This window comes from Trematomus bernacchii, unplaced genomic scaffold (assembly GCF_902827165.1).
Source record: "Trematomus bernacchii unplaced genomic scaffold, fTreBer1.1, whole genome shotgun sequence".
Taxonomy (NCBI): domain Eukaryota; kingdom Metazoa; phylum Chordata; class Actinopteri; order Perciformes; family Nototheniidae; genus Trematomus; species Trematomus bernacchii.
Genome location: NW_022987828.1, coordinates 2,425,929 through 2,452,480, shown reverse-complemented (window position 1 = coordinate 2,452,480; position 26,552 = coordinate 2,425,929). Strand labels below are relative to the sequence as shown.

General features: G+C 40.7%; 2 protein-coding genes across 2 annotated transcripts in view; both read right to left on the bottom strand.

Moving 5' to 3' along the window:
* lyst (lysosomal trafficking regulator) overlaps window positions 1-7,297 on the bottom strand; it is a 57,459-nt gene extending 50,162 nt beyond the window's left edge. Inside the window, 1 exon segment of the mRNA XM_034152679.1 lies at window positions 6,807-7,297. Within this exon segment, the coding sequence (XP_034008570.1) occupies window positions 6,807-6,887 (81 nt within the window). The 5' untranslated portion in view covers window positions 6,888-7,297.
* Window positions 7,298-10,036: 2,739 nt separating this feature from the next.
* nid1a (nidogen 1a) lies at window positions 10,037-25,159 on the bottom strand. Its single transcript, XM_034152228.1, has 20 exons — window positions 24,862-25,159; window positions 22,897-23,199; window positions 22,585-22,811; window positions 22,102-22,382; window positions 21,855-21,995; window positions 21,325-21,576; window positions 20,845-21,045; window positions 19,828-20,061; window positions 19,498-19,635; window positions 18,829-18,957; window positions 17,979-18,122; window positions 16,817-16,936; window positions 16,109-16,336; window positions 15,508-15,680; window positions 14,648-14,774; window positions 14,385-14,556; window positions 13,686-13,843; window positions 13,475-13,598; window positions 12,449-12,561; window positions 10,037-10,619 (listed from the first exon to the last, which is right to left on the bottom strand). Exons 1-20 carry the CDS (start codon window positions 25,063-25,065, stop codon window positions 10,489-10,491), a joined length of 3,600 nt encoding a protein of 1,199 aa, XP_034008119.1. The 5' UTR covers window positions 25,066-25,159; the 3' UTR covers window positions 10,037-10,488.
* Window positions 25,160-26,552: the final 1,393 nt, after the last annotated feature.

The window sequence follows — 26,552 nt, the reverse complement described above, 5'->3', positions numbered from 1 at the left end:
AAAGGTAATAAGGCAGTACATGTTGAAGTACTGTGGATTTATTGTTTTGTTTTTTACCTTGGTATTAACTAGGGTATCGAGAATCATGTAATTTCACCGTGTTGGCATTGTGAAGTACATTTCTGGTACAGTGAAATTCCTTCTAAAATCTCTGTGTTGTCTTCTTCTTTTGTCAAAGAGTGGCTTTACATGATGAAATACTGTAACCCCGACCGAAGTTCCCGTAATGGCTCGGATGTTGTCGCCATGACCTGTGACTTTTATACTGCCTTCATCCAACATAGCAATCATGGGAGGCCCAGTCATGGGAGTCTGATGGCTGAGTCACCCACACGTGTACAGCCTCTCCTCTCGAGCTCTCTTTGGATAATTGGGTAGACTACAATTTGGCAGAGGCAGTGAAAGCGATGTGATCCTGTCCTCGTGAGAGAGGACGTGGGGCGTTGGTTACGCAATGTTTTTTTCCCGGTTTAAGATCCCTACTGATCTAATTTTACATTTGGGTGATGAGCATCATGAGGAGTCCCTAACGTTCCGCATTTCCTCACAAACTGCAGTCAGGGAGCCGAGTCGCTTCGCTAAACAGCACAAATATATTTTCCCCCCCATTAGGACACACAACAAAATGTCAAGAGGCTCCCATCAACAAGCATGCTTGGTTTCTTGTCAGTGTCAGATCCTTTTTTCGAGCATAGCCGCTGTGCAGGAAATGAAAATGTGTCACTCTCCGTTTCATTGTTTTCATCACAGCGAAGTTCAAGCTGTTGGTCACATGTTAATCCCAACAGCCTGTTCTGGTGTTTTTCTCCCCAAGTGAACCTGTTTTTGAGGAAGAGATCTGACCTCATAACATGCAACTGGGTGGAAAAAGACAGACGGAGCAGCAGTTGGACTCTGACTCAACCCGGGGCAAGAGACATGAATTATTCAACCATTCAGCCGAGCCCTGGAGAGCAGAGCGAGTAGGAGTTAGATGGAAACTGAAGACGGAAATATAAATGCAGATGTGAAACTAACACTGTGGTCCACGAGTAAGCCACTTCACTTTAATGAAGACTTTATTGGTTTATTGGTAAACAAGATAACAAAAATCATGAAAGTCACACTGCATAAAGTAAAAAAAAATCATCAACAATCTTTGGGGAAAGGAGTGTGATGATCACAAAACTACATGAACGATTTTAATGTTTGAAGCAGCTCTTGAACTTCACTCAGAGCCATGTCATGGTCCGACCCCTTTTCGGACGTGTAATTAGCTAAAGCTTTGTTGTTTATTGTTTATTGATATCAGACAATGATACTGCAGATTATTCAATTATTATTTAAATGTTTCGTTTTGTTATTGCATTCATTTGTATAGTACTGTATCATGTCTGTATCACCTTTTGTTTCATTTGTATTTTCTTTGGTTTTACACGCTCGAAAAAAAAAAATAAACTAAACTAACTGGTTAATTCACAAAATATAAGTGTTTCATTTACTGTGGAATGAAACCTTCATCTCACTTATATGTTGCCAGATATCTTTATATATAGCAGGCATGTGATTCTAGTGTTTGTTTTCACAGGTCTGACACTTATATATTGGTATGTTGAGATTGACTAACACTGGTTAAAGTGAATAAGTTATGAAAGAAGACCGTTTGGTGTGAAACTTCCCCATCACTTGAGGTTAGGCATTACTCGCACTGAAAACATGTGATAGTTGACAGCTCCATTCTTTTTGGTGGGTTTTTGAGTGTTAAATTACTTTGGATATTACTAACCTAATAAAAAAAGTGTCCATAAGTTCAGATTCTCAACTGCTAAGACAGGTAATGTACTGTATGTCAATTCATATATATTGCTGAGCCTTAATGTCCTGTTTCCACACTGATTTCTCTCTACAATTCTTTTCAACAGCAGTGGGTCGATTTTAATTCCACTAAGGGCCAGACAAGGACGTATCACATCACGAGTCAGACCTATAAAGTTAAATAGTGCAAATAAAAAAATTCACTACAAAAGATTCATTACCATCATAGCATTAAGTTAATCAAATGATAAAAATATGTTTTGATTCCATTTTAGCAAGTTGCTAACATACAGGCAACTCACAGACACTGGTTTAAAGGCCTGAATATGACAAGTCGTTGGTTGTGTGTGACATTTAAAAAGTAAAATAAAATGTGTTGATCATGTCCTTCATATGTTCCATACAGCTAAACCTACTGGCTTGCAATCTTATGCGATAAAACCCTAAACAAAATTACAAATAAACTTTGCACGCAAATCTTACATCGAATTTCCCAAACATGTTGGCATGCTATTTAGTAATGAGAACACCTATTTCCGGCCCCCAGACAATTTTTCTTTGATGAAAGTTCCGCGTAAGCTAATCGGGCCGAAAGAGTATTAAGAACCAAGATCAAAAATTAGCAAGGGGTTGGACCTGGACCGTTGGCCTTTGAGTTTGGTTCCTGTGTTAAAAATATACTGTTGAGCCCCTAGTGTTCAACGCAAGGAAAAGCATATGTTTACGGATGGATAAAAACGGTAACGCAGAGATGGGAAAAAGGTTGATTTGGAATTGTTCTCGTTTTTGGGGATTATCCCAATGACCTGTTCCACTTTTATTTAACTTGATTAAAGTAGTTCAAGTTATGCTAACCATATATTGAAGCAAAATACATGATTTAAATAAATCATGTGTTAACCTAGCTGAACTAGTTTCTATTAAATTATACAATGACACAATTAGACCATCAAGTCATCATTGTAAAGAAACTGAATTTAATGAAATAGTCTGTTAATCGCTAATTCCATTTAATTAGACTGCTGTATGACATCAACAAGAGACTAATTCATGTAGCAATTACTTTCTGTCACTTCACTGTGCTTTTAGCTGCTCAGATGTTAAAAATGATATAAACACTGTTGTGAATTCCACTAATTGCTATAGCTAAAGCTGATAAGCAGAGTACATTAAAGCTGATCTTAATGCCATACAAACACACATACACATTGTGTACAGTGTTTCTAATATAATCCATTCAAGGAATGTTTTTCAGGCCAGACAAGACCAATAATTAACTTTGGCGATGGAGGTAACCCAGCGCTGTAACCGTAACCCCATTTCACCTTATGCTTTGTTTGACAAGTTTAATCTTCTTTAGACAAGGATTCAGAGATTTACCACAATGTGAAAACAATGTGTTTAAACCGGCTTTACCTACAAGTATCTGTTGTTAGAGACGTTGTATGCACAATGCACATTTAAAAAAAACGGATTGACAGAACAACATACTTACAAGATGAGTCCCATTCCTCTGCAGACTGTTGGAGCAAGACTACATCGAGCTGAATTCAAAGTGATATAAGAGTGAAGCAGAGGCAGCAAAGTTGGACTCTCTTTGTACCAGAAAACCAGAAAAATGAACCGTTCCAAACACCACACTGCGGTGTTTGGAAACATCCTGTTGGCTAATAATGAAACTGAAAACTCCACAAGCAACAAAACCTGTTAACTTGCCTGGCTCCTGGCCAGGTAACCATTCTAATAAATGGACTCTGCTCATCAAGATTCAGAGAAGTCGGTCAGAATGGAAAGTCCCTCGCAAGTTCCTCCAAGGGAAATTTCCTTCATAGCTGAAATCACTAATACGGCAGTCTTGGCTGCATAAAAAAAGAACGGCAAGGAAGGCTTAATGCCAGAAATCTCATCATACATATGCTTACTTTAATACATTAAATACATTATAATTATAGTGGATTCAACACACCAAATGCTGTAATCGAAGGATGTTCAGTCAATATATAATAAGGATGTACGAAGATGGCACCAATGTTGTCCATTATGAACTAAGTTAAGCAAATCCATCATAGTCCGCTATAACCAATTTTGAATCTATGGTTTCTTTTGATCCAAAAAATACTAGTGGCAGTGAACAAAATCAATTGTTTTAAATACCAATTTGGTTCAGCGTGAATAAATGTTGGCTTTAGTCTAAGTTTGGCCTTGTGTGTTTACATTATTGCAATCAGTCGATATACATTTTAAAATCTCCTTAATCTTACACACGATTTACTTGGCTCTCATGTCATTAAATTCTACCCAGGCTTTATTATTGACAGACTCAAGTAGAATCTAAAAATGGAGACTTGATTTTGAATAGAATCGGGCCCCCCAAAATGAAAAACTAATTGAATTGTGAGCTACCAAAAGAGTCACACCCCTACAAGAGATTCATCCTAATAGAAATGCAGATGAAAAGCAGAGAGATGAGAGACAACAATGCAGATGAAAGAGCAAGGCTGCAGCTCCAGTAATGCCACACTTTTTTTGTGGTATCTTATCGATTACTGCAGGAGAAAGTGTCTTTTTGCAAACCACTTCTCACTGTAAGAATTAGATGTAGAGCAAAGGGGAAGAGTCTTGCTGCCTGGTGGGCGTTAAAACAATGGCCTTTCAGTCATTGGACAGTTTCTATCATCACTTTATCATGTTTACCTCTAGACCCACTGCAATGACTGACTAGCAGACGCCACAGATGGTACAAATGTACACTTGTGCCCTGATGGGATTGCCAGAATTAGCTGGAGAGAAATATTATGTGTATGCACTGCAACAGTATCCATGTGAGTGCTATGGCCTGTCGCTGTGTCTCTACTTCAGATTCAATCAGGAGGGAAAGCTATATCAGCAAACTGAGGAGCAGGGCTGTGCTCACATAACCAATTGTCTGCATCTCATGCACACACAGACACACAGACACACACACACACACACACACACACACCCACACAGACCCTTTGATCACTGCAAAGGTGACAAGTGGAGGAGCGTACACAGTCATCCCGAGGGAATTGTTGCAACAAAAAGTGACATAAAAAGTTACCAGTAATAGAAACTGCTTCGTGCAGTACGAGCGTTGCTATTACTATGACAACAACAAAAAATAACTGAGAGCAGGACAGCAGCTTTTTTATAAAACCAGCGCAATGATTAACAAAAGCAGCCAAGCATACACACAGCAGCACAGACATGCTGACTACAGAAGAAGGAAGCCATTTTTTCCAAACATTTAAATAAATCTCTCAACACTAATTACCCTTTACATTTTTTTGCAATTCTGTATTTTTTAAGGACATTTTACACATGATAAATGCAAAGTAATGGACTAATATAATGGCTGGCTGTGTGGTGTGTTGGTGTGTGTGTGTGTGTGTGTGTGTGTGTGTGTGTGTGTGTGTGTGTGTGTGTGTGTGTGTGTGTGTGTGTGTGTGTGTGTGTGTGTGTGTGTGTGTGTGTGTGTGTGTGTGTGTGTGTGTGTGTGTGTGTGTGTGTGTGTGTGTCATATCCTTCAGCCTGCAGTCCGATCCTAATCCAAGTCTCGTGATCAGGCTGCTGTTAGTTCTCTGAGAGGGAGGGGGGAGAAAAGAGCTGCAGCAGCCTGACAAAGATTAGTTAGAACCACTGCTTCTCACTCTGTAACACACCGACACAAAAACAGACGTGCTATTGCGCGACACTCATAATGAGCAATCTGTGGTTTACACCTGCCTCCACCTCTGTGCAGTGACTCACTGCTAGTCCTGCTCGTGCTTCTGCTCTGAACCAGTTTCAGTTTTGGCTCTACAATTGCCATCTGGACAGTTACAGGCTTGATGGTTAGCCCAGGGAGAATTGTTTTGCTCCTTTGACAATTGCAGAATGACATGTACTGAATGTATATATTTCTGTAAAAAATAGGTCATCGAATCTACAATGATTAAGTAGGACATCTTATAAAAACAGGCATCTGTGTTTTCTTGCAAGTTTCTCTACATATGTTTCAAGTGAACTATTTTGGGGTCCAGAATTAGTTGCGTTTTTAGAGTACAAACGCCTATATACTCTAAACACAAAAGCGTTGAACTCAATCTAAACTCCACATATCCCTTACTTATTTCCTGATAAATAGATCATTAATTCAGTGATTGTATGGAATAAAGCAAATCTAATACAGACACGTTTAAATAAACAGAAAAACATGCAGAGGGAGCAACAATACATTGACATGTTGTATTTGTATGATGTAAGTATATTTTCTATTATATTAATCTAAATATATACGGTATAAGGCCAGTTTTGCAACTTAAAACATGATAAACAAATGCTTGTTTCTGTAAATAAAATAAAATATGCCTAACTGTATTCAAGACTTTCAAAATAAAACGTCAGAATAGTTGAGGCTTTCTACCAGGACCTTTAACCAGTGGTGGAAGAAGTACTCAGATGTTATACTTAAGTAAAAGTAATAATACCTCACTTTAGAAATACTCTGTTACAATTAAAAGTCCCGCATTGTACTTAAGTACCAAATCTAAAAGTACTCATTATCCAAAATGATGGTTTTCGTAATAACATAAATGATATCACTTGATTTTAACTATTGATACATTCATGCGTCTATTATTTTTAATTTTGCAGACGATAAAAGGATGAGATAACATTGAAAACCTTTTTATACTGCCAGATATCTCCATCCATAATAGTACAGCATAATGTATTTGTTGATTTAACGTTTGTATTAATAATATGAACTTGCAAAAGTAACTAGTAACTAAGGTTGTCAAACAAGTGTAGAGGTGTAGTGGAGTACAAGTATAAAGTAGCATACAATGGAAATACTCAGGTAAATTACATATATCTCAAAAGGGTACTTGAGTACATTTACTTAGTTCTTTGCCCCACTGCCTTTGACTTATAGTCCTGAAAACTAAATACAAGTATCCCTACCCAGAAAAGACCCCTGATCTGAGCCTCCTTCCTACAGCAGCACCTACCTGCAGATCCGCTCCTTGCAGTCTACAATCCATGTACTTCTCCCACGCAAATGACAGGTCAGTCTGCTGTGGACTGGCCATGTCGTCCACACCTGCAGGTACAGCACCAGTCAGGGCAATGAGGAAGTCAGGAATGGCAAAATGATCCTTTTCGTGTCCTCTCCAATCCTCCAGGAGGCTGAAAGAGCCCCGGACAGCACCGAACGAAGCCCCAAATGTTCTCCTGAGTCATTCATAGCAGATTCATGATTCACTGCGCTGCTTTGTCACTTTTTAACAGTGCTTCTGCAGAAAGATATAAAGTGTCAATGGTTAGCTAAACACAAATAGCTGGCAAAGCCTGTTTCGCTTTTACCCGCGCACCCTGAGAGACTGCCTGTTGTTTATGGCGCACTTTAACCTGACTTGAACCCGAAACTTCCATGCAAGCTTTACACAGTGTAGTGTTACCAAAACAAAACGGGCTAAAGCAAGACCCTCAGCTAAGCTAGCTATGTATCACAGAACATTCGTCAAGTCGGCGGGAAGGTGGAAGCAACTCGTTTCCGGTATAGGAATGTATTTTCAAAATAAAAGCACCCAACATGTCAGGTTTATAAAAACCTCAATAAAACAGTTCAGTTAGATCAATACTCATACTAACAATGAGGATGACATCGCTTACAAAAGTGTTTAGTTGGGAGGCAGTAACATTTTTCTCACACTATTAAAATTATTATCATTTGATACCTTTGTAACCTGTATTAATCTATGACAATGCAGGGTCCTTGTTTGCATGACTATAAACTGAAGCCAACAATATGTAATTGCATATGATAGTAGCCTAAAGCATACACATTAACACATCACAGATATGTGATGAACATAAACAGATACAGATATCTACACTTTATTTTCATATAGAGTAAATTCCATCCAAGCAACACTTATTAGACGAGAAATAATCATTTATGTACTCCCTAAAAACATCAAGCCATTATTTCCAGGAATAATTGCATTGTATTCCTCTAAGATTGATATTTCCTATGTTCCACAAACGAATTGTTTTATTCAAGACTGTCATTGTATGCGTTTTAATATCCCAGTTGAGAAAACGTTGCAATTCATGTTTTATTTTGAAAGTGCTTCTCGATAGGTGGGTTTATTGTTCTACCTAGCTTGACTGCAAGAAGCGACCAGAAAGCTCGATTATTTTATCCATAATATTCGCATAAATACCATATAGGCTTAAAAGCCGCTATACATTATGGGTTCTACAACCCGTTATTAAGAACAAAACATCATTTCTGTAATTTTAGTTCTCCTGCATACAATCATTACGTTAGCTTTTGATGCACATCATCGTACTGTGTAAGGCAGCTGTCAAAACTGTAGCAGAGAGAAACAAACACATTTCACGGTCTTTACAAACATGAGCAGACCATCTGGCTTGAGCTGCATCTTTGTCACATTCAATATATCCAGTTTACGGTGTGAAGAATTAATTTTCATACATACCTTCGTTTCTCATAAATTAAAGCCAGCTAATGCTAGCCTTCGTGCAATAGAGACTGACTTTGCTGTGTGATTTTGCCCTCAGCGATGACTGCCAGACAGTCCCATACGATAACCCTACTGTTCAATGCTTGGCTGCTAACGTTAGATTGCAGTTTTCTTAGTGTTTTTTTGTTAGAGGGTAGCGACTAGACCTGCAATTATCATATTTTAGTCCGCGAGATAAAGAAAATTACAGTTTTTAGTCAGCTGATGAATCGGCAGTATACACAGAAAACGTAAAGTTCTCTGAATGTGAATTTAGCTAGTACAAAATAATATAAGGACTCTGTCTCTTATTTATATAATAATGTATCTAAAGGTGGATTTATCCACTTATGTACAGTGTACACATGCGTGTATTATGGTTGAGATAGGCACAAGTTATCCTCGCAGACAAAACTGAGGGCCATGATTTCATCATTAATCACGAGCGCTCCCTGCTGTTGTCCTTCCCATTGGATAACACACAACTAAATCACCATTGAATTAAAGCCGGTCAGGAATGATGGTGCGTTTGATAAATCCATGTACGCAGCCTAATCATCAATACTGGTAACGAAAAAGAACAATTACAAAAGTCCCAGGCAGTCATTGCATGTTTCAATCCAAAGAAGTTTATATCCTTTCAGACCAATCTGAAATTAGTAAATAATATAAGCATAATCTTGTTTTTATCAATATGAACAATTTGCCCACTATTTGGGGCCATTTGAGATAATTCAGTATCTATATATAAACTGTAACGAACAATATACATAGTTATTCCCAAATCTCAGTGTATACAAGTCCAAAGCCTTTCCTTAACGTTATGCGTTTCTAGTTTTACTCAGTTTGTACAAAGATACACGTACATTTAATTATATTTGAAGGAATTACTTTCTGCTCTTTTTATTATCTTTAGATAGCCTATTTTGTATCTTTAATCTTTTACAACTGCATATCATTTTTAATGTAATTTCTATCAAATGTTTACACATTCAAAGTCTAAATCTTGTAAGAATGAATACCTATGCCCTCCTGATTGCCTCATCGCAGCGCACGTAGAATATCTACAATATTCCGAGTTTATCAAGAGCCCGTCAATGCACCACTGACGTAGGAGCGTGTCTCCCTTTTTGCAGCACCATAGTACAGGCTTGGGGGTGGCAGCATTTTCTTCCATTATAGCAACAAAGCAGAAACGTCATCCATTGCCACATTGCAATTTGGCAACAGGCCATGTGAGGACACAACCATGTAGTAGATGCTTCTCTTTCAGCACCTGAAGGCAGGTGACACGTTTCAGTATTAGGCTACTTGTTAACGAACATGATCGGGCTGGTCCTTAGTCCAGGGAAATTAAATCACCCCGTGTAACGTTTCACTTCTTCAAGTTGCCAAGTAAAGTTCAATATACTGAATCGGCAATAAGTTATAATGTGGGAAATATATACGCCGAAAGGAGTTGAACATAATTGAGATCATTTCATAATAAATCAAAAGATCCACAAACATAACTCCTAAAGGAATATTTTAATATATTATTATTTTACATATAAATCTGGTTTAGTTTTAACTATGGCAGATAACATGAACATCTATTTCGGTTTACTTTGGCGCCTCCTACGGCAGCCCAATTCCACCTGGCCTAATGTATTTGTAATTACCTCCATCTAACACACGGCGTCGCTACAATTACACACAGGAGACCAACATGTTAGAAAAATGTTTATTCTTATGCTGCCCAACATGTAAACTCATCCCACCAGCTCTTACAGACTCTAGTCCTAAATTCAACAGTAATACTTCCACAAGATAAACTAATTCAAGCACGCCTCAGTGTAACACGACTGACACGAGATGATGTCATGCATTGCTGTGATGAATTTCACATTAAATTATGTATCCCTTGAGCTTTATTCTCAGTTTATGTGCACTCAGGAAAAGACAAAATAATAGTGTTTATATTTACAATTCTCGTGATTTTACAAAGGGAGATGTAAAAATGTATATAAGCATAACACTGAGCAATACAAAAGGCACAGTAAGTTCTCCTCTGGTTTTCAGTGGCATTTTCAGCAGCTATAGTTTAGTAATGCTGAGTGGCTCCTAATTTGCGGTGAAAAATCCAAACAGTGTCAACTCTCAGAGCAGCAGCCTCCTCCTCTCAGTTCCCGCCGTCTCTCTCCACACAGCCCACGCCCTCTGCGTTGATGGGACATTTGCAGGAGCGGCCGGTAGGGGTTGCTAAGCAGAGGTGAGTGCAGCCCCCGTTGTTCACAGCACAGTAGTTTTGTCCTGGCGGAAGGAAAATATATACAAACTCTTATTAATGCGGGACATTCCAGGGCATTCGTATAAATCATACGCCTCCATAGCAGGAAACAGTCTCCTCACTGTTTGTTGAACACATATACACACACTTAAAGGAAACACAAAGCAAACTCCAGATGTTGGAGGCCCCTCTCCCTTCACTCCACATTCCCTGGCTGTATGCATGCAGCCTCATCTAGTATAGAGGGTGAGACCTGGTGCTGCACCGTGATGTCATCCCTTCACTTAATGATGAATACTAGCTGCAGAAACCCTCCTGCTGCTTTAAGAACCTGCTGAGAACTCATGTTCAGAGTTCTTTACAGAGGGCACAGAGGTCACACAACTGTGATGATTTGTCCTGAAGAGTGAAGGGAATGGATAATAACCATGACTCAAAAGGTAGCCCCCAAATGTACAAGGGTCAAGTTATTTATAGGAACAGTTATTCAGAGTGAGTGGGAGTTTTTTCACCCCAAACTCTAGGTAAAAAAATTCAAATCAATACGTTTTTTTAAACTACAAAAGCAAATGTTTTTCAAAAGAATTCATGAGGATGTATGTATGGCCCTGTTGTACGCTCCAAAACAGTAGAGACTCAGTTAGTATACTCTAGTACAACTTTGACATACTTGTGCTTTCCTCAGTTTTACTAGTATTACTATTCTATGCTACTTAATGTATTACTTTATACTATACTACACTCAAAAGAAATCTTAGAGGGAAATCTTATACTTTTTACATTTCTTTGACACTTTGATAGTACTTTACTACATATAATCCCAGTAGTATACAAATGGCGCATTTCCACCGCAGGCCTCGCTCGACTTAGTACGGTTTTGTTAGGCCTTGTTAGGCCCGGCTCACTTTAATGCTGCGCTTCCATTACAGTTTAGGAACTGGGGTAGTATCTATAGTAACGCAGTGTAGGCAGAGCCGTGACGTCATCTTCAATGAGCACCCCAGAAAAACAACATCAGCCGTTAGCTGTTAGCACTCAAGCTCACAGCTCCTCATATCTGTTCAGAAACTAGACACAAGTTAAACAAGTACAAACCACAGACTGTCTGTGTCATGGCGAGTACAGTCGCTGGTTTATTTATGTCTGTATAGGCCGTTGTTGTGAGTGTGGACGGTCGGAGCATATATTGCGTTAGCTTAGCCGATCTCCATTTAGACAACACGCATTTTAAAAGGTTTTTTGCCTGCCGTCTGTCTGCAGACTTGTCAAAGCATTAATTCATGGTTTTTACTAACCGGTATCAGTATGTTGTTACTTCGGCATCATTTTGAAACGTGTATTACAATTAAATCACGGTCAAATATGTTCATCTTGTTGTAGTTGTAGCCCCCTTGCCAGCGATTCTCTCTCTAGTTTAGCAAACTCAGCCCGACTCAGCCCTGTTTGTTGGCCCCGATAGAACCACGATTTTGTCGGGCCAGAAAAAAGGTGAAAAAGTAGCCCGGGCCAGAACTAGGCATAGTGGAAACGCAACCAAAAACGGGCCCGGCACGACACGACATGGCACGCTTAAACCGCGCTCCGCGCCATGGTGGAAATGCGCCAAAAGTGTTTTGAAAAAGATCTCCACCTTGATGAACTTCAAAATTAAAATGCTCTTACATGTATTCATATTTAAACAAACGTAGGTATATTCATTATTGATTGAAGTACAGTTTGCTGATAATACTTGTGTACTTTTTACATTTGTAACATTTAAATTGAAAACTTTTATTTGTCATTGGTGTATTTTCTACTTTTGCTTAAGCGTGATCTGAGTAGGTCATCCACCACTGATCTCTGGTATCTTTACCTGCCGGACACTGGGCGTAGGCTGTGGCGATCCCATATATCTTCGTCTTCTTCTGAGGCTGGTACATGTCGGACTCCTTGCCAGCATGGCGGTCCACGGCAACCACGGCATCCCTGTTGAAACCACAACCAGAGTTAAGCAACGCGGGACTATCCCAGATTGAGTAATGTTCGCATCCTGCCTCACTGCGTTTTGTATAAAAGTCTGTCAAGAATGAGTAAGGGTTAGGGTAGCCTTCTCAGACATAGTTTTCTCTCTGTGTGTGTGTGTGTGTGTGTGTGTGTGTGTGTGTGTGTGTGTGTGTGTGTGTGTGTGTGTGTGTGTGTGTGTATTTGCGCCCCCCTCCTCGACCTTCTCCAGCTAGGCTACAGCCCTGGCAAGATCAGAGGGAGGCCCTGGGCAGGTCACTGGTAGAGGCTGAGAAATTGCAAGCAGCTGCCACTTTTTAGGATGCTTCCTCACCCCACATACACACACACTAACAAAATAGACACCCCAACCCCCGCATTTTTTGCAACAGCTAACATACAGAATCAGCTACATGGGAAAAAAGCTCCACAGTCTTCACATCGGTCTGGAAGAACATCAAGGGCCAGTGCTTGAAGTTTGGGGAGCTTTTTGACCTCTGACCCACCCTGTCCTTCTTCAACAGATCTGCGTTCTTACATTGCACAAAGGCTGCATTATAACATCAATGCTCTAAACTACAATTTGAAACTATACAAATAATATTAAGGTATAAAAGAACTGCCTCAACACCATTTATTTTACAACTTCAGTTGAGATAAATACATTTGAGATTAATGATACTAATTATAATCACCAAAGAATGTGTAAAGGAACTTCATTATTGAACAACTTGATGCTATTGTATCTTTTTGAATGCAGGACTCTAACTTATAAAGGAGTATCTCTACTGACTTATCTCTACTGACTTAAGTAAACCATCTAAGTTCTTCTTCCACAACTGCTTACATACTAAATGTTTTAATTAGAAAGAAAGCTCAAAAATAGAAAAAGTCAAACCTCCGCCAGTCAGTGTAGTAGATGTTCTTCCCAAAAGACGTGATTCCGAAAGGGTACTGAAGCCCCTCTATAACCTTTCTGCGGTCACCGTGGCTGGGATGCGTGCACTCCAGTTTATGTGTGCCTGCAGGTGAGAGATTATATTAATTACTGATGATCACAAGGCAGACATCATTTCATAGGTGAGTCATCTGTCTGAAATCTACATTACCTGCATCTGCCCAACAAAGCAGCGAGCTCTGAGAGTCGTAAGTCAAGCCGTTGGGCAGGCTGAGGTCGTCTTTAACCAGAACCCTTCGGTTGGATCCATCCATGTGAGAGGTCTCGATCTTTGGGGCTTCGCGGTTCCAGTCTGCCCAGTACAGATTTCTGTAAGGACAGGTGTGGAGTCAGTTCACTCTCAAACTCAACAGGTTTTAGGATCAGATCTTTTAGATAGAGCTAGCACTCGATGAGTATCAAGAAATGATAATGTTTGATTAATGTGTTAATATTCTCTCCAACTATTATGGCTATCCTAATATGAATTTACAAAGATTTAAAACATTGTTTAACATTTTGAGACACATTATTTCTTATCTGGAGTTAGATGTGAAGAACAAAACCGCTCATTTATCTGTCCTTTCAATATACAGTAAGACTACAACCAACAGCTGTTTAGCTTTGTTTAGAATGAGAACGAGAAGCAATGCTCTATTTAAAATTTTAAAAAGCCCTTTACCAGCACGTCTTAAGCTCACTAAATCTGTGAAAAAAAGTGCTGTTTAAAAAAGTGTTTTTATTCCTTTAAATGAACAAATCAGTTAAATACATCATATTAACAGTTCCTTAGTGATGTGTATTTCTCTAGCAGTATGTCAAAGAAACAAACTAGTAAAGCGTAAATGTTGTTATGTGAAACAATACGCACCCATTGGGAGGATCTGTTACAATAGCCCGAGGGTTGACCAGATCAGTGTCTATAATGACGCGACGCTGAGACCCGTCCAGAGAGGCCACCTCGATGTGGTCCTTCACAGAGTCTGTCCAGAACATAGTCCGGCTCAAGTGGTCGATGGCGATCCCCTCTGGGCTGTCCAGATCTGTTGGGAGGATATATCAGTTGTTTTGTTAAACAATACAGTGCTGTGATACACAAAATGGATGAATGAAAGAGTGAAGTATAACAGTTACCTGATGTAATGACCGCAGTGGGCTCTCCCGCCTGGATGCTGGCCTTGCTGATGGAGGGAGATGTGATTTCAGTCCAGTAGACCATTTTCTCCACACAGTCATAGGCCACACCAATGATTACCTTCTCCTGTGGAGGGGTCAGCAACCAACAATCATTGAAGTGCACTTTTGTTCAAACAAGAGTGGTCGGAGATAAAAACACGAAGCAGATGTGTGTTTTTAGACATTAACGTCTAGACATTAATCCAAACAAACAGAGCCCCACACTGAGCTTGAGCAACTCCAGTCCAGCTGCTTTGGAAATCAGCGTATTCCAAAGATGTCAGACCGATGGTAGTAATTAGTGTGAATGTCACCATGTGCCTCCAATAAAGTGTGAGCATTGAATGCATGAAGCAGATGGGGAAATGGCTAGCGCTTGAAAGCAACTGTTATTACCAGCAAGGGAGCAGTATGAATACAAGGCTGAGCTGATGTTACACAAATGAGAAATCCAAACATACTTCAGCTTTTTTTCCTAGTATTATATGAATGATCACACAAAAGATTCAGTTGGACATTGTGCCTAAGATGAACTTTTTCTGCCCCGTTAAGTTCACGTCTTTATTGAGGAAGTTTACTTCTAGGATTATATCAGCATTTCCCTGTCATGAACAGCCATAAAGCCAGCAAGATATTACATTTCATGATGGGGGATAAGACACATTCCCCAAAGATCATTTCATAAACAGAAAAGCCTCCAGAAATGTCTCAGATAAGTGTAGGTAAAACTGATTGTAGACCTGCCAAACCATATCATTTCATCACTTACATTTCTTTGGAATCATGCTCTCTGTAAGAGTTTATTTGGAGAAACTTACAGGGAGGTGGAGGAGAGCCTTGCCAGCGTCCTTTTTCATTTCATAACCTTCCAGCGGGACGTGCTCGATCCTGCCGCTCTGGGCATACAACAGGTGTGTCCCTGGAGGCAGGGGGTGGACATCGGGTCGAGGGGTGGGTCCAACAGGTGGGGGCACACCACCGTGGTCGATGCCTATCGGAGACAAACACTGGAAATCAGAGGTCCTGTATCTCAAGTCAGTTTAGCAACAGAAAGTCCCCTGATAAACAAAACCCCTCTTCCATTTATCAGTATACTTTTGTAGAGCTTGTTTAAAGCTCCTTATAAATTATGCATGTTTGGTCTTTTAAAAGTTAATGTGTAAATCTCTGCCACTAGTTGTCTCATGGAAGTTATTGTTTTTACCACCATTATTTTAAATTAGAGTGTTAGGTAAAAATGTGAATAAAAACATTAGTTTCTTGCAGATAAAACAGCCTTGACAGTGAACAAATGATGTTACCTCTATTAAAATGTTGATAATCGTTAGGGAATATTTGGGAGCAAAATATAGAATATAGGTCTTGTTGTTTTTATACATTTTATTGGGAGACACTTTGGTTAAAGGCAGATTTACTCACACATTGGTCTGCTTCCTGGCCCAGAGCGAGTCCCGAGGACCTCCTGCCCGTTTCGCTCCACACACCAGCAGTATCCCGTGCTGCCGTGGCACTGCATGGGTTCATAGGACCCGTTCTCGTCGCAGGAAGGGATGTACTGTCCAACGGAAGGTCGGGCGCCCCGTGGACCAAACTCAGTGGAACCCAGCAGACTGTCTCTGTGGGTCTCACATTGTGTTTTTGTCTTCTCTGTAGAGGAAAATAAGAAAATAAGCGCCGAAGTGAATGCCCTACAACAATGCCAAAGACTTCTACATGAGTTCATTCATTTCTCATTTTGTCCCCCGTTTTAAATTCAGCAACACAAATCCCTTGTAATACATTACAAATGCCTTTGCTGTCCAGAAGAAAATGAAAACCAGATCCCAGCCAGCTGGCACCAATATGCTTGGCGAGGAGTTCATTTCCAAACACAACTCTTGCCCAAATGGGAGGGTTAAACAATGCAGAGAATGAAAATGATCCTCTATTATTGAGTCTGCAACTGAATAAAGAAAAACTAACAAAAAAGTTCAAACTCCCATGACACATTTTCTAAATACACTTGCAGCCGCAAAGGCTAGGGTTACCACAGTGGACAGAAAACAAGTCCCCTGACAACGCTGCAATGTGTAAATAAGATGTTGGGTCTGCCTGTCAAAAAGTGAAGTGGCATTCCATAAAACTTACCTTGGGAGCAGTAGAAGCCGTCGCCATAGTAACCCGGCCTGCACTGGCAGGTAAATGATCCTTCGGTGTTATAACACACAGCGTCTTGATGGCACGTGCCAGACTGGCACTCATCTATGTCTTTAGGAAGAAGAGAAGAGAAGAGGGTGAGTAGAGAGAGAAAGAGAGAAAGAGAGAGAAGAATCAACCGTAGAGGCTAAAATATTTTCCGCATGTCTGATTTGTCGCGTCCTTTTATGGTCAGGGATCTCCAGCATGATCTGGGTCAGCAACAACATCAAGCTAAAGCATGGAAAGAATGGAAACTATTAATGAATGCCAGCCAAAAAAACTACAGGCGGACTCAGGATCTCCATCTGCTTTTTATGTTTCACTGCTCAATCGCTGCACATGTACTTTGTAAGCAATCTCACCTCCCCCGTCCTGAGCAGATGGTCTAACAATTACAGCCGTAAAGCCCATGTAATGGATTTCAAACATGTACTTCTTGTGCTACAGGCCCCTTGTGTTGATTTTCAATTTAGCCTGTTGACTAGAAATACTTCACACTACTGCCAATTACTGCTAAAATCACATCCCTTACTTGCACAATATCCTTGTCAGCTTGTGTTGTTCCTTCCTCTAAGATGACTGTGACAACATCACTCATGAATGCTTTTTTGCAGCAAACAATCTCATCTCAGATTTGACATTATCCTTGCAGACACCAACATGTTTAAAGTTGGAGTGTGCCACAGGTATCATAATAAAACGTTAAAGTTGAATTCGATTCTGTTAGTAATTAAATGACAACATGTACATTTAAATGATTCAAACTTGAATATCATAACATCAACCAATTAGTAATGTGATGCAATCTTAAATCTGCATAGCTTAAATAGTTACAATAATTAATTACTTGTCAGTTAAAGTATGCAAAACCACTGATACAGTCCAGTCCAATAATCTAATGTTATGGTAGTAAACGCTCTAGCTACATTCTAAAATTAATTAGTTTTGATATACTATGAGCACTGTGTTTTACTGTGTTAGAATTAGAGGCAAAAACAACTCAGTGTTGTATATTATGTAACCTTTGAATGAGTTGACCTACAAACTGAAAGCAGTTTATTCCTGTGATCATTCTTCAGCAAAACAATATAGTCAGCGTCTCTATTCGTACCTTGGCAGACTTTGCCATCTCCAATGAACCCTGGGAGGCAGGAGCAGATGTAGGACGAGCCTCCAGTGTAGCTGCACTGAGCGCGCTCAGGGATGTCACAGGTGTGGGTGCCTTCGTCACAGGCGTCCCTAGGTCGATCAGCCCCTGAGGAGAAGAAAATGTACTGTTGATTAAATGTTGGGGGGATGAGAGTAAGAGAGTTCAATCAGAAGATTGATACTGCTCTCGATATCCGTTATATGCTGCCGCTGCAACCAGCAGCAACCTAGTTTAGCTTAGCATAACATGATGACTGGAAACAAAGGGGAAAAAACATTTATTTGGAATAAACAAGCAAGATACTATACGTGAATTAGTGCGCTTTAGAGGTGCTGGAAGGCAAATGTGTTACCTTTGGACTGAGCCAGGTTACCCGTTTCCGCTGTTTCTATTCTTTAAGCCAAGCTGAGCTAACTGGCCGTAGCTTAATCATCTTCAACCAAAAACGCAATATAAACTAGGCTTGGCTGGACTATATGGCCAAACTTGATGACAATGTTGACAATATGTTGATAATTAAGTGAGCAACTCGGTAGCTTTAGAATACAGCGGAGCCTACAATGTGTTGTGTGTTGGGTGGATTCGGAATAACTTTATCTAGATTAAATTATATTATAAATAATATTATGCTACTGCACCAATCAGTAAAATGCGTTAGTGGTTATTTATGTATAGTAAGTTTGTTTTATCTAGCTCACCCTGATATCTTAGTGCAATTTATTGCAATTTATTACAATTCATGCCTGAACCTGTTAATCCCAACTACAAAATTTGATTTCTGGAATATCTAAGTGTACTTGGGAAGACTTACCAATGCAGGTCTGCCCATCATTGGCAAACTGATAACCATCTTCACATTCACAGCGGAAGGTCCCGGGCTGGTTGTTGCAGATAGCGTGGGAGCCACAGATCTGAGGATTGTCTCTGCACTCATCAATGTCTGATAAAGAGAAGAGTCGATTATCATATGCTAATAGCTGCCACATTAGGACCATGTTTAACTTTGAGGCTCTGAAGTCTGGATTTGTCAAATCAGTGTCCTTCATTATCAGATGGAGATCAGAGAAGAGAGCTTGATTAGGTTTCTTAATTACACACGTTTCAAGATAGCATCTGTCTGAGTTACTTCCTTCCTCTCTCTACTGTATGTGCCTCAGAGTTCTTCCTGTCTGGTATCGAATGCAAGAGTCTCAAGGTTGTATAGAGAATGGACTAGGGATGAGGACCACAGTTTATATGTCAACCTGGTCCGGGAGTATGTGAGACTTTGTTTACCATGTGGGACCCCTCTGCTAATTGGTAAGATTGCCCAGTTCCCCCGGAAGGAAGGCTTTATAATGTCTGGGTTGATTAAATGAAGGCTCTAAACAGATGTGGAAACTGTTTGATTTACTTGAAAGCAGAACATTCATGAGTGATGAAAATATTTATTGCCACACACATTGGAAACTTTTTGAGTTAAATCACATATTATTCTTACCATAGCATGTGCGGCCGTCCCCGTTGAAGCCAGTCGCACACTGGCAAGTGAACTGAGTTTCTTGTCCAGGCCGACACACAGCATTGGTGTCACAGCCGTGTCTTCCAGTGAAACATGGGTTCTCCTCTGGCTCCCCTCCTGAGAGTGAAAAAGTCTTATTTAGGACAATACCACTATAATATTAATACATGTGATTCCATGAGAAGAATAACACTGATTTCCCCATTCAGAAATAGCCATAATTTTTAGTAGAAGTGGAGGATGTTGTACTCGGGAAGGAAGTGTGCGCGGACTAAAACAGGAAGACAAAAATAATCCCCATGACCTCACCATTGATATCACCAATCTTGTTGCTCATGGCGAACCGGATGAGTTCATTATTAGCATCGTACAAGACAAAGACTTGGTCCACACTGAGCATCTGAGTGGGTTTCATGTCTCTCAAAGACTCTCCATACTGGCAGCTCTGGAAGGTGATGGTCTGACGCCACTGGAAGGACCTGGTTTCAGTGGAGCCATCGGGCAAGCTCACTACGTAGTCCCGGGTGGAGGATGAAGTGATCACTGGAAGGCAGGATAAGCAAGAAATTAGTAAATGATTTCTTAGTCTTCTTTAAAATGGATAGTTTGGATTGTTTGAAGTGGGGGTTGTGAAGTACCCAGCATACCCCCAGCTTGGAGCAACAGGCACAGAAGCCTAATAATGGACTTCTGAGGAAAGGGGCAGCAGTGAAAAGTTTTTTTAGCCAACGGAAAAAAAGGGACAAATTATTATAATAAAAATATTCTCAACCCCCGTTTTTTTTGGTGTTATTGTGTGACTTTGGTGAATCCAAACTAACCAGAATCACATTATAACACTGATGGAGGCTGCAGTTTACCAGCAACTGCATTGTTCTAGAAAGCTAAATGACTATGTCCGGGGGCTTTGAAGAGAGAATTGATAATAGCTTTAGTGTAACATTAAAAGGGATGTCTGGAGGGAAGGTAAAGCAGTGAAAATATCCTTAATTCAGTGTACACTTAAAATGATACTGATTATTTTAGGTGGCTGAAATACGTTTTGCTGTTTCCCCCTATCCACAGCAGTCCCCATACTCCAGTATCTTCTCAAAGAGAGAGCAAGCTGTTCACCATCTCCTTTAGTTAATACAATGAATATTTATAAATACCCAACATAACCCCACTTCAAAACGTTACCTTTATTGGTTAAGCTATAGTTACAAAAGCAGAAAAATTGTTATTTCTTCTAAATAAAGAGATTTGTCCATGTGAGAAAAACAGGAGAAACAAGGCAGTGACATCTTCACGGGAACAAAGTGAGTCTCTGTTTAAGCTGTTCCTCACAGTTGTTGCCGTACTGGTAGATTTCAGAGTAAGGGTCGATCTGCACGGTGGCGCCACGAGGCACCTCAGGGACCCGGCCCTCCAGGGTGGTGCTCACTGCCAGGTGCTCGTGCTCATCGATGCCTTTGAACTCCTGCCTGATGGTCAACTTCTCATTCCCTGGCAGAAAGGTCACCTCAGCCTGCCGTGTGAACTTCCCCCCTACAGAGGACAGAGAAGAGGTTAACTTTAAGACCCTGGCCCTGGATGAAATTTGGCTCACCGCCTTCTGACACGGCTGAAGTAATGTGAGGGGAATTCAGCTGGACAGAATGAGTGAAAATGCAGCTGTATGGCAAGTTGCTTGTAACAGCGCAGACATTTGTTTACAGAAATGTCCTCATTTTCTAACCAAGTGAAGCATGAGAGAATCACATGAAAAGCTTGAAGTTGTCACATTATCACATATTGTTAAAGCAGTTGTAGAAACAGGTACTTCACCTATGATACTGAAGCCATTCCTAAAGCCAGGCTGCTCCAGAGCAAATGCCCACCCAATGACTCCACCAAGGGCCGACAGGGGCTGCAGAGAGGGCCCAATGGTGCTAGGGATGTCACTGATGGCCACATAAGAACGGCCGTCATTTACCACAACGTAGGAGTGGAGATCATTGCTGGTGAACTCCACTGGGGAAGGAGAGTTGCCCACATGCACTTTTCCATGCACTTTACCATTCATCCTCTGTGGCTTTCCTGCAAAAACAAACCAAAAGCTTCAAAGTTGGTCCCAGAAAGGAGCAAACAACCACACGAGCTGAACACATAGATTTTAACAAATAATTTCAAGAGTAGCGTAATAGACAAACAGCCACAATAATCAAATTTTTCTTGTAAGTTAGGCATGTTCATGAGCTTCAGGCTAAAACAAATGTGTTATCCTCTCCATTTCCTTGAAGCAGTAGTAGATTACAAAAAGAACGCACTGTTTGAATCTTTTATCAAAATTAAATTTGGCCATACAGTAGTCTTACCCTCTGCCACACATTCTATCCCATTGCCATAGAAGCCAGGTCTGCAGTTGCAGCAATATCCACCCGAGTAGTCTTTGCAGTCAGAAAACTGGGAACACTTATTTCTATTGTTCGCACATGTGCCCAGGTCGTATGAGAACACTGAAAACATAAAAAGGATTGATAAAAATAAACAAAGAACAGATAATTGATAAAATAATTATACACCAATGAAAGAAGCATTTGAGTTCTTCTCCTTTTGACCCACCATCTACATTTATATCTGTGTCGTCCACCACTAAGACTTCTGGGTTGCCAGGCTGAAGTGGCTGGTACTGAACTGGGTGGACTTCGATCTGCGCCCCTTCTCGGTCCTGCTCTTGCTGTCCATTAGTATACACAGTCCTCCTTGCATGATCGGCCTCAGAGGGCCCCTGTGGAGCAGCTTCGACGGGCAGGTCAGTGACCTCACCTGGAGCCACGTTGGTAAAATAGGGAGAAGTTCCAATCTCATACACCCATACACCCCGCAGGCCAGAGTTGGTCTCTCTATAAAAAGGTGAAAACAGACTTTTACAACTTCAACTTTATTGGCCCAGAGGGGAAGCTTGTCGAGATGTAGGCCCTTAGAAAAAATGTATTAAATGAATACATCAAGTGACTACTTAGTGAACTAATCATCAGTTGGGTCATTGCCATCACGACACCAGGAAATAGTAATTACTGTGCTGACAGCATTTGGTTGACTTACTCTGCTAAAGCGCGGATGGATGCTTCATCATCAGTGGTGGTGCGGTAGTATGGCCCCTGACTGGAAAACAAGAAACCCCGGACCAAACCCTTATTGAAACCAGCATGCATGACCACACTGCTGCCTTGTACAGGCGTGGACAAAATCGTCATCCCATCCCTTGCATAGAGGATGATAGCGTACGATGCCGTTTCCAGGGATGCAATAACCAGCTGGAAGGTGTTTCTCTGTGTAATAAAAAATGTTTAAGAAAATGTAAATGACAATTTAAACCACATAGATCAAACACTTAAATATCCATGTGATGCTCACCCTCTTCTCAATGCCATCTCCTCTGCTTGGAGGTTCATGGGTGGCGACATTGACCCAGGTGACGACCACAGCATTGGTGGGATGGACTTTCTCATCCTCAGGGAAGGCCCCGTTGATGTATTGGGCTGCTCTGGTCAGTACATCAGGACTGGAGTCTTGGCGGAAGTAAACCTTCCCCACACCATCACTTGTGTCAAGGTCTCCGAGCAGAGCTGCAATCGTGCCGAATTTTGGGGGCATTTTGCCAAGATATGTCGACTCGCCTGTTGGCTCTGCTGTGGCAACAAAACCATTGGTGTTGATCTGAAATCAAAAGCTCAAGTTGGTAATGGGGTTAACAAGAAATTAGATGCATGTTACACCATATGGCTGTTTTTAGAGTCATTAGGATAACACATGAAGAACTGTTTAACAGCAGTGGTAAAGCCAGTCCAGTCTGACCCACTTTGATCTTTATTCCACACTCATTAGACTAATGATCCGAGTCAGCTGCCATGTCCTACAAAAGCACTATAATGCACAAACAAAATGCCATTTAACACAGGTTTCACACACTAGGGGTTTAACATGAACACATGCAGGGCTTGTAAAAGAAATTCTAAAATGTCAAAAACACACACACAGACTCTGCACATGAGGCTGCTTCACTTCCTGACCCGGGGAAAACAAGAGCACTATTCCTGGCTCGGGCCACACAGTTTCCTGTCCTTGCCCCTGTCGAGCAGCCCCAGAGAGCACAAAGATTGCGCACTAATCTTCATTACAGAAACTTCCTGTCAAAATGTGAGATAGAGCTGGGAAAGTGATCAGTAAGTCTGATCTTGCAGATGTAGCGAAGAGAGAGATCTTTAAGGTTAGTAAAGGGCTTTGTAGGTTATGAATCACACTAAGGAGGAGACGATAAAGGAGACCTCCTAATGATTAGAAGAATGTTTTTTTCTATAACCATGTGAAACGCATTACTGTTCCCCTGCAGGGCACAGACAGTTCAGGGTTGACTGTCTCGTTAAAAACTCAAATCTTCGGGGCATCCTGACTGCAGTAGAGAAATATGTTTGTGGTGAGTGATGTAGGGATAACTTGTCAGTAGCCAGACTCAAGGAAACCCCCCGGACTCATAGGTGCAAAAAGGAATTTAATATTTACTCCCAACACAGGTTCATGTGTTAACCACAACTTTGTTTGCCTCTGCACACCTCCTCTAATAGATCTTCCCCTTAAAAAAAAAAGGTGGTAACAAAAAGCTACCACCTTTTGTATATAATTACTCTCTGATGGCAGATATCTACTAGCCGCACAATTAAAACAAAGATACAGCACAGGAGAATCACGGGGAATAAAGGGCTGTTTGTCAGTTCAATACAATGGTGCAGCTTTCAGCTAAATGTAGCTTTTTTTATACGTTATTTAAAAGCATCACAGGGTAATGCAAACAGTAAAGACACAAAGTCTAACAATGTTGTTATGTTAGTATCCTACTACCTTTCACAATTAATTGTTTTACAGTTTCCTCACTGTCTGTTATCTTGATATTTAAGGATCTAAACATTTTAAACATTTATTTCGTTAATAAAAAAGCATCCCTTACTGACCTCAGTTATAGAACATAGACTCATCAGTACATGTTTTGGGGTTAGATTACAAAATAAGTACTTTATGTCAACAATAAAATTATGAGTTTAGGGAAAACTGCAAGAATGTGTGAACACAAGCATTCCACGAGATTTAGCAGCCATTGAGATTAGTCAATCAATATTTATAAAAACCCAGAGCATACTCTGCCCCAGATATACTTTGCAACTTCCAGGTATTGTTTTAGGATGTTACTACCGGCCCCTTTTTTCCGTATAACTGTTAGGGTGTGCGCAATTGCGCGAGATCGTTGGACAATCCACCCTGACCAATTAATCCTACGCGTTTGTAGTAAAATGACAATGCTAGTGTATCCATGTATGAGTAACTTACAAAAATGCTGTCGAAAGTGCCATCATAAAAGAAAACTGGCTTGTCCAGTGGAAGTCGGTGCGTCTGGTCATTCCCCGCTTCCAGTAACTGGTCCCTTGCGCTCGGGCCGTGATGAAAAAACTCTCCCCGCGTTACGCTCTCCACCGTCGCAACAAGTCCGAGAAAACTCGCATAGACGAGCCATCCTTGCTCCTGCCAACCCATGGTAACTTGTTTCAGGAGCAGTTAAGTCCTGTGGTTTGTCCAAGTCAGGTTAGTGGAGAGTGAGTGACGCGAGAGCTCCACTAAAGAAAGTTGGAGAAACGTGGGGCGGGGTTGAGAGGGGCGAGCTGAAAACTTGCTTTCACTACCAACATTGGAGAGAGACATGAGAGGTATACTTTCCTTGTCATGTTCTCAATTAAACACATTCCTGAAGGGACGTGGTAATGACGGAAGGCTGACATGCTCTGGGTCAGTTTATTGGCGCAGTTATCTAGACATCTGCAGTGATCATTGGGTCAACTGTGAAAACACAAACACTATAAAAGGTTGGTTGAGGACAGAAGTAGCCACTGAGGTCAGTTTCACATCACATCCCTTGATTTAAACCCACTCATTGTTCCAGTATTGCCAATACAGTAGTAGGCAGCCCACATGTTTGGATGATAAGGTACTATAACACAGGGGCCACTGTCTGTGTGGGAGGTCTACAGAGGGACAACACTGGACTGTATTAGCAGATTTGGATACAGGCCAAGGGCCCATCAGAGCATGGACCAGTTACCAGCAACAGAGCCCCATGGCCGGTTTGATTGAAACATTATGTAAAAGCCTTAAGGACAAGATCACAGAGCAGTGTACCATACACTAATCATCTGAAGGAATCCCGCTGCGGCTATCAGACTCCCCTCCAGCTGGGATAATGAGGGGCATGCTGGTAATATGGTTCAACTTGGGGATGCTTCTGCCCTCCTATCGCTTGGTCAGTCATCCATCCAACACTTTGGTCCAATTATCTGAGCAACTGTTGGCCACATTGCCATGACATTTTAACACAGGTATTCACGGTCCCCAGGAGTCCTAATGATTTTGTGTGACCTCTGACCTCTTTGTTTGGAGTGGAAAATGAAGTTCATCCAAACTCTGGTCCATAACAACGTGCTTTGAAAAAGAAAACAAGATAATAAATAACCTCTACATGAATGATAATATTTACACTACATTCGGTGTGGACAATGACCTGCAGATGATGATTAATATTGTTTTTGGAGAAACCCTGACCTTTAAATATTTACACCACCAGCAGGCCAAGATGTCATTGCACAAGAGATATTGAAGGCGAAGGAACAGATGATGTGTCATGGCCCCTTCCCTTACTGGTAAACACCCACATAACACTATTTTAAACTAGTCTGTGTTAAACTTGGTGCCCATGTAAAGATGTGAGAATGAAAAACGATGTGTCTTTGTGGCACTAAATTATGTTCATTTGATTTTTGCTCTTATTTTTGCTTTTGAATAACTGGATTTTAAAAATAAAATAATTAAAGTCTGAATTAATTTGATCAAATTGCTCACTTCCAAACAGAGGCAATAACTAATAATACAGTTATTTGATGTAAGGAGTCATCAAGATAATAGTTTGTAATCTAGAGGATCAGCTTCTTCAAGAGCTACCCTCTTGCACCACCCTCAGGCCTAAATACTGT

Excerpts from the sequence above, each read along its gene's own strand:
- nid1a (XM_034152228.1), bottom strand. The coding sequence starts at position 25,065 with ATGGGTTGGCAGGAGCAAGGATGGCTCGTCTATGCGAGTTTTCTCGGA. Across the intron at positions 23,200-24,861 it reads GCACTTTCGACAGCATTTTT|ATCAACACCAATGGTTTTGT; the intron begins GTAAGTTACTCA and ends TTTTGATTTCAG. Across the intron at positions 22,812-22,896 it reads GAGATGGCATTGAGAAGAGG|AGAAACACCTTCCAGCTGGT; the intron begins GTGAGCATCACA and ends TTTATTACACAG.